Source organism: Anoplophora glabripennis, unplaced genomic scaffold, assembly GCF_000390285.2.
Source record: "Anoplophora glabripennis isolate ALB-LARVAE unplaced genomic scaffold, Agla_2.0 scaffold641, whole genome shotgun sequence".
Taxonomy (NCBI): Eukaryota; Metazoa; Arthropoda; class Insecta; order Coleoptera; family Cerambycidae; genus Anoplophora; species Anoplophora glabripennis.
The window spans coordinates 273950-282854 of NW_019416746.1; the positions used below are offsets into that span (position 1 = coordinate 273950).

The 8905-nt window shown below is 36.1% G+C and overlaps 1 protein-coding gene across 1 annotated transcript in view; it reads left to right on the forward strand.

Annotated features, from left to right (window-relative positions):
• Positions 1-8113, forward strand: part of LOC108912107 (vacuolar protein sorting-associated protein 13B) — a 30927-nt gene extending 22814 nt beyond the window's left edge. The window contains exons 23-32 of the mRNA XM_023455385.1: positions 243-715; positions 767-915; positions 974-1048; positions 1105-1494; positions 1606-1840; positions 4771-4928; positions 4982-5175; positions 5238-5607; positions 7117-7303; positions 7380-8113. Of these exons, the coding sequence (XP_023311153.1) occupies positions 243-715; positions 767-915; positions 974-1048; positions 1105-1494; positions 1606-1840; positions 4771-4928; positions 4982-5175; positions 5238-5607; positions 7117-7303; positions 7380-8002 (2854 nt within the window). The 3' untranslated portion in view covers positions 8003-8113. The remainder of the gene's footprint in view (positions 1-242; positions 716-766; positions 916-973; positions 1049-1104; positions 1495-1605; positions 1841-4770; positions 4929-4981; positions 5176-5237; positions 5608-7116; positions 7304-7379) is intronic.
• Positions 8114-8905: the final 792 nt, after the last annotated feature.

The following is an 8905-nucleotide window of genomic DNA, read 5'->3' on the forward strand; positions in this document are numbered from 1 at the left end:
CAATCCCGATAATTAGCCAAACCCTCTTCTCCTATATATCTAATGATGTATNCAGTATTGACTGCGTTGCTCTCTAGCCAAGGAAAGCCTAACTTGTAAAACTGTGGGCAATGCCGATAATTAGCCAAACCCTCTTCTCCTATATATCTAATGATGTATGGTATTTACCATAGAGAAAACCTAGAAATTGTCTACTCCGATTTATTTATTTAATAAAAACCGATTGTATTACCAATTTTCAGTAATTCTGGTGTACCAATAATCCAATGGCAGATCATTAAAAACGGTATCGATTGTGACTGCAACACTGAATACACACTTTATATGGTGTTCTGCGTGAAACCTGAACTGGGCTGGTCCTGTCCCATAAGAGTTGACAAGCCTCTCCTGAGAAAATCTTTCTGCGTTGCAAGCGAAGAGCATCCCGTTCCTCTCGTTTTGACCTCCCAGGAGCATAGAGGACAAATATTCTTAGCTATACACAACGATAATAGGCCACAGATGCTCATAGAAAATAAAACTCCTGCAACATTATTCTGCGCCCAGTCTCTAGGAGACAGTAAAGTGGCCATGGAGGTGCAACATTTTAAGTGGCAGTGCCACGTGCCTGGTTTCGGAAGCGTATATTATACCATGCCCTTCTTGTCAGAAAAGTTCCCTGAGTTGCCGCAGAATAACTTCTCGGATAAGCTTGCACTAGCGTGTGATCCCGAAAGTAAGTTTTTTATGTGATGGATGGTTGTGATAATTGAAAGTGTCTTTTCAGGTGACGAAATCGATTTTCAGTGGTCGACCAGTATTAGTATAATAAACGACAATGAGCAATTTGTTAGAATTCCTTACTATGGAGATATTAGACTGACGATAGTAAATAGTGCCTGTACGACATTCTTAATAATCGATTCTGTGAGCCAAGTAAGTTAGCGTTTTTACTTCTCAACAATTTCTTTTAACAAAATCTATTTTAATATAGGTTGAGATAAGCGCCAGAGATATCAGAGTGCGACTAACCTTGCATGAAAATGAGATATCTTCGAAAATGAAAACAGTGAGATACATTTCGTAAGTAAGGAAGCCTCCTTGTTAGACTTATTTTTCTTTCAGGAAACAAAAGGTGCCTCTAACGAGTTGCATAATTTAGGCGACTTGTCCCATTCTTTATCCGATACCTCCCTAGCAGGAAGTAGTAGATCTCCCTTCCAAAAACTTCCCACTGTGACCGAACAGCTATACGTCAATTCCTTAGCCCTGCCTTCTAGAGCGGTAAGGAGGTGGTCGGAAACTAACATGACTTCTACGATGTCATCGGTGCCCCAAACACTGCTCGTGAATACGTTGCCGATGAAAGATAAGTGGAGATCTATTAAAATTGAAACTTATGTGAAATCTTTCGCTGTTATCTTGATGTCCGATATGGAAAAAGAAGGGACGGAAAAGTGGGAATTGGCAAATATGGTCTGTGATGACTTTGTGCTTTCAGCCACACAAGCAGAGGTGAGAAAAGTTCACAATATACGAGTTCCTGTAGCAATTTACATTTCAAGATGAAAACAATAGGCAGAGTTTTAACCAATGCTTCAATGGAATTCATATTTCTCGTTTCAGAATATGAAGGTGAAAATATCTATGTCTGATATACAGTTCGACAATCAGCTGTATTCCAAAGAATCTTTTGATTTCCCTGTGGTGTTAATTGGTCAGGATAACAAACCAAAGAAAAAGCTTTCTTCTCTCAATATTCCCATGGAAAATCTTATGGAAAACGCTGACGATGCACTATTTATTGTTGATATTGTACTAGAAACGTGGAGGGACCGGTCCAGAGCTAAGGACATCACAGGTATGATTGTATTGGGTGTTTACAAACTAGGAAATTACTTTTTAAGTGATAACTCTATCTTGATATATTAACGCAAAAAAAGATAAATACTGACTTTACTTAACAAAAAAAGGTAAACGCTATGAATATATCGAGACTGCTACAAAGGGAACAATGTGTCATATTTTCACAAATTCCTACATCAAACCGTTTTATAAATCTTTAACTACTATACAGATATTCTTACAGGTACATTAACATACTTTTTTTCACTAAATGCAATGTAGCGGACCTAACATTCAATAGTATTAAAATAAAACAATCAGTTTCAGTGCACTCTCCTTCATACAGTGTGTTCCAATTAAATCTTCCCACCTGGAAAATATCGAAATTAAAAAAAAATCCTGCGGTACATCAATTTTCTTTTCAAGGGGGACAGATGATGGTGTTTTGGTGTCTAGGAAACCACCCCTTAGGCAGCGGTATAAAATACCCTTAAACTTTAAATGGCATGCTATGTTGAGTGACACCTCATTTTAAAGCTTTTTCAGTTCTGCTCACGACCACATATCACTTATTTGACAATAAAATCATCACTTAAGAGAGGGGGGGTAAAGTAAATTCGATACAAAAAAGCATATTTTCGATCATTTTTTTTTATGACACAGTTAATACATGTTTATTTCTATAATTACAACATGATAAAATAACATTTAAAGAATATTCTGTGAAATTATTAATAAATATCAAAAAACAGAAATGATTTGATTAGTTGATAAGTTTCTGCAGGGAACCCTTCCAAGTTTTTCTTTTATTATTGACTTTTCAATTTTATACAGCACTTAGAATTCAAAATACCGATTTTTCATTAAAAAAATCAAATTTTGTTATTTTAAAATACGTTAAAACTAAAAAAAAATAAAAAACTCGACAGCGTTACCTCATTATTTATGTAAAGAAAGAATGTGCAAAATTTCAAAAGGATTGGTGCAGTAGAGTTTTAGCCGAGTTCACTGATTCTAAAAATGCTAAGTGTGAGAAAAACGCGTTTAAAAATTTGAAGATTTTTACTTTAAGAAATAAAAGTTACTATATCATATTGTAAAAAATACTATTTTCATAATTACGTTGTCAAGTTAGTAATTTTAACCCATTTTTTTTTTTAAGTAAAAATAACATTTTTTTCTCCGTGTAGCTGACCGATGCAGCGTGAAACCGGACTGGAGAGGCAGAGCCTTACAACTCCATATCTCCATTAGTTTTACTTCAAAATTTACAAAAATAAAATCTTTGCCCCACTTCCAAATGAACATTTCGAAGCATTTTGGGCCTTATCTTTTCTTCAACAATTTCTCGACAAAAAAATTTATTTTGATTTTTCCTTTATCTGTCAATACAAAAATTTCATACTTCTATCAGTTCAATTTTTTTACTTATTTTACTTTAAACGAGACAATATTGTCTCGTCTTGTCTTGTCGAGACAATATCCCCTAAAATCATTACAAAGTCGATTGAATTCCAATTCGTGAATATGGTTTATACAATTGTTAAAAAAGTGGAAATAATTACTTTCTTCTACAAGAATAATCACTGTTCACGGCAGGCAGCACAGATTTTTAATGATCGTCATCGTGACAAAAACACTTCACATCGATGCGTGCTGGATTTGGTGCATACATTTTCGGAAACTAGATCAGTTGCAAAAGCATCAATTTGAATAGGTCGTACGTAATGAGGGTAATCAGGTAGCTGTTCTGGGTCACATGACAATGGAATAAAATTTAAGTCTCAGAAAACTAGCAAGCACTTTAGGAATTTCTGTACCTAATTGCCGCCGAATCTTAAAAATTCATAAGTATCACCGGTACAAAATTAATTTGGTACAAGAAATTAATGAAAACGATCCTGATTGCCGCTTGCAGTTCTATGAAGAACTGACTGATCATGCTCGAAGGAATCCAAATTTTTTGTACTCAATACGTTTTTTCGTTCCAACCGGATGGTCGCTACTGGAGCGATGAAAATCCACGCATTTTTCATGAAACTCACACGCAGCATCCGAGGAAATTGAATGTTTGGGCGGGCATACTGAGATATCACCTCATAGGGCCTTTCTTCCTACCAGGCAATCTGGATGGAAACATGTATTTGAATCTACTGGAAACGAATATCTACCCGATGATTGTGGAAGTATTGGAAAATGACAACACATTATGCCGTAGCAGTGCGTGATTTAATCAGAACTTTCCAAAACACTGTATAGGATGCAGAAGTTCAATTGAGTGGCCTTCCAGATCACCAGATTTAGCGCCCTTGAACTTTTTTCTATGGGGACACTTAAATTCGAAAATTTATGCAACACAACCGAACTCACTTGAGCTTCGTCGGCAAATTGTTGAAAAATGTCATCAGATAATGCCCGAAATGCTTCAAAATATTCATTCAGAAGTGGAGCAAAGATGATTTTATTGTCATATCCAAACCAAAATTTAAAAAGTCGTATCTCGTCATGAGTAGAATTGAAAATGCTTTAAAATGAGGTGTCACTCAACATAGTGTGCCATTTAAAGTTTAAGGGTATTTTATACCGCTGCCTAAGGGTAGCTTCTAAGACACCAAAACTTACGCCATCACGTGTCTCCCTTGAAAAGAAAATCGACGTATCTCAAGCTTTTTTGTTTTTTTGATTTTGATATTTTCCAGGTGGGATCTTTTAATTGGAACACCCTGTATATTAGGCTAAATAATATCAGTTAACAGCAAGCAGTATCTCTCAGCTAGAATTAAATATATCAAACAAATTAAAAATATATATATTTTTTCCATATCTAAAAAACTTTTATTAAGGTAAATTTTTATAAAGATCTACGTCTCATTAAAAATAAATCTCCAGGTTCGTAAACACCCTGTATACCTTCGGTGTATATTTATAATGTCAATTTTATTATAGGAATTAAAGATATTAAAATAACTATGAACCCGTTATCATGCTACGTCGAAGATATTTACATAACCAAGCTAGTGAACTACTTAACAATTTTCGTACCAACTAACTTGGTAACATGGCCAGAACGTAAAACTCACAGATTTAACACAAGTTCGGGTCTAGTGAGTATTAAGCACAATCAGTTTTATTCACTATAATAACATTTTCTTTTTAGGTATGCGTTCCTGAACTAATTTCATTTCAATGTGCAATACTAGCAAGGCCATTAACGATACGCAATTTTTCGATAGCTCCAGTATCACTATTGTTGTCCGTCCACAGTTCCATAAAGGTTTACATAGCGTTAGACCAATCTCCCTTACAATTTGGCAAATTCGAGAGGAGACGACTATTCACAACACCTTACAGGTAAGTTGAAATGACACATTGCCACTTTTTACCTCATACCTTCTCTCATTAACAATAAATAGGTTAGGTCATGCTTTGACGATGCACTACCTTTCTGGGGCTATCTTTGGAGCAGGCTGGGTGGTGAGCTCTCTGGAACTCCTTGGCAGCCCCGGAGGACTAGCTAGAGCGATGGGAACAGGTTTACGAGACTTCGTAAGCCTTCCTTACAGAGGCCTTCTAATAGGCCCTATGGCGTTTTTAAGAGGTATCACTCAAGGATCTGCATCTTTGATGAAGCACGTCACTGCGGGAACTTTACAGTCAGTGACAAAGCTTGCATCGAGTGTTGCCAGGAACTTAGACAGGCTCACTTTGGACGAGGAGCACTTGAAAAGGACGGAAGAGCAGAGGAAGCAGAGACCGCAAGGGCTAGCCCAAGGATTCTTACAGGTAGGTGACAACTACTTGAAGTAATGAATTTAAAAAATATATATTAAATCAGAGTTCCAAAATAGTAGACAAATCACAATTTATACAATTTCTTAATCTAGTAAAATGATTCTATGTATTCTCTACATGGAAATTGTAATATACATACTTGAAATGTTCCATTGTTGCCAACACCTATCTTTGCGTGTACAGTTTCTATTTCCAATTTGTTAGTGTACATATTAGGCGTGTTCTTTCATGTCATATGCGCGTAAGTGGGAAAAACCTTTTATTAACATTGTAGTTATTCAAGTGTGTTTTTAAATATGGATATGCGAGTGTTGCAGTAGAAATGTGAAGCCTTATGTAGAATGAAATAATAACAACTTTTACTTTAGCAAATGTAAAAATACTTCTCTAGGTGACGATTAATCGGGTAACTGCGGAAATATGGTTTAAGGGTATGATATACGTATAAAAAGAAGAACAGCGAATGTGGAACCTCAATACTCATATAGTTGTTGCCTTACTGTTAAAACACTACATAAGTAGACATCTCGCAGAGGCTACTTCCCATCTTCTTTGCCACAAAAACAGAATTGCTGAATACATATTTTAATATAAATAAAGAAAGTACAGTAAGACCCCGCTTAATGCCTAGAATACGTTCCATCAAAGTAGAGCGTAATGCGAAACAGCGCTAAAGGAGGCTATCTTAACATGTAAATAATGGGGTTAGGGGAAGATGGATAGAAAATTGGTTAGGTATTAAATTTAATAATTATGTTTTTTTTTTAATAAAAATAAAACCAAACATTTATTTCTTACAAAAATAAAAACAATATAAACGAATATTACTTATAAAAGCAAATAAAATTCTAAGTCAGTCAGATCATTCAGTCTATTCTGTTTCCAATTTTCTGCCTTTTTGTCAAGAAGGCATCTAATGTAGTTTGCGTCTTCCTTTTGCGTTCTGTTAGAAGTTGTTGATAAGTGGATAAAGCATCTATAAAACCCCGTCTTGCTTTTGACCTCCTGTCAAAATTTGGATCATTTTCAACAAATTGGTCCATAATTTCAGTTATTATTATTATTAAAAATGCGTCCGTACAGCACCGCACCAAACAAGAAACACAACTACACTGTTTCGGATAGGTTATGTACATATTTTGAAACCTAGCGCTGCGCACAATTTCGGAGAATCCTCATAGTGCTTCGAGCAATTTCGGGGAATCCCCGGGTTGAAATAAAAGACCGCTAAACCGAAACCGCGCTAAACGAAACAAAGTTAAGCGGGGTCTTACTGTACCTGCCTACCTGTTGAATATATGATAAAAATTATCTAGTTTTAACCAAAATCGACACATCTACTTATTATTTTATATTCAATAATTTCTCTAAAATCCATGGACGTATCCCATGGAATCGCATGCCTTACCCATCGCAAGGATGGTGACTGCCTACAATTTTGGGACTCTGGTATAGATCTTCAGAATATTCATTGTCTACCATCTATATAAATTGTTTTAGGGTCTGACGGGTTTAGGTATCAGTTTATTAGGTGCTGTTGGTGGTATTGCTCACCATCCTCTTCAATCGGTGATGACTGAAGGAGCTTCTCCTAGGTCTTTAGCTGCCGGAGTAGGTTTAGGACTAGTAGGAGTTGTTACCAAACCTTTAAGTGGCGCTGCAGAACTTGTGGCTCTGACTGGACAAGGTAACATTTCATTTTCATTTTTCAGCTTTTAAAAAATTACATAATATATTTTAATGTTTCGTTACTCAACTTTTAGGTTTGCTACAAGGTGCCGGTTGGAATTCTCTACCAAAACAAAGATCCAACCCTTCTGTGTATAAAATTCAGTATGGTGTGAACTCTGGTCTAAAATTCACTTGGAAACTTATAAATTCTTTAGCTCATTCTCAAATGCTGCATATTACAGAAGCGACGAGCATAACAAATCATTCTGAATATAACGCATTAACTCTAATACTAACCATTGATGCTCTAATTATAATTAACACCGATGAGGATAACACACAAAGGATTATCAGCTTATCAGAACTAACAGTGGTAGAAAATAAGGATCCAACTATGTTAGAATTTAAATTAACTCCGCCATTAGTATACATCAAATCAGAAGACGAAACCACAATTGAAATGGACCCAGCTTCAAGAGCTAGAGTTGCCGATTATGTAAGGAGTACTGTTGGAATATTAAACTTGCCCGTTCTCCAGTCTGATCACTCCGATATCAGCATATCTCCATTATCGTCTCCAGGTATTATGCCAGACGTCTCTCCTGAATCGACAGTATTAACTTTTTATGTGAACCCCCAAAGCAGAAATTACTTTTTGCGTTTGCTGACACTCGCGAAACAGCATCGGCATAACTATAATTTTCCGGTATTATGAAGTGATAAATTTTTATAAGTAAATTATTTTGTAAAGTGTGAAGTGAAAGCAATCAAACCGTATTTTATTATATTTTTCTTTTTTTAAATAAATATACATGATACATTGTTACCACGTGTATTATTTCTATTTCAGTACACTGCACAATGAATATTCTATACTCCGCGGTTGAAATTATAGTGACTCATCGCTANGATAGTTTTCGGATGATGTCGTGGTCCGTGTACCTAGCCGTCGTCGTTTACAGAATTACCTTTGACTCCCTTAACCTAACCCAGAAAACTTTGATCTGCCCCTGCTGTTCTCGGGCTAGACTCTGTAGGAGCGGACCCCCCTATTAGCACCCCTGGTCCCGCCCTATTGTTCATTTCGGATCATATTGGGTCTAAGGCCGCTACGGACGGGACCATCTCTGGCGATGGTACTCGAGTCCATGCCCTCTACCCCACTTCACAGGACGTCAATGGCAAAGCAAATGGAATCCCCTGCCCCACTCCTGCCACTGTATTACACAAACCTATACTCGACGGCCGAAATTATAGATAGTGATTCATCGCTAGCTCTTGGACTAATAAGGAGGATGAAGCGTGCGGGGATCGAAAATCCATAGGCGTGTATTAATATATTTATTTAAGTAGGTACTTACATATTTTATAATAATTATCTCACGAATATAATCACTGTCACACTTTCACTTCACTGCCACGCAATCACTTCACTATTAATATATTTAAATACTTACATATTTTATAATAATTATCTCACACGAATATTATCACTGTCAAATTTTCACTTCACTGCCAAATATTCACTTCACTATCATACTTTTACTTTACTATCACTATATAGGAAAATTTTCACATATCACTGTTGCTATCACTATCACCAGAATCATCTTCACCC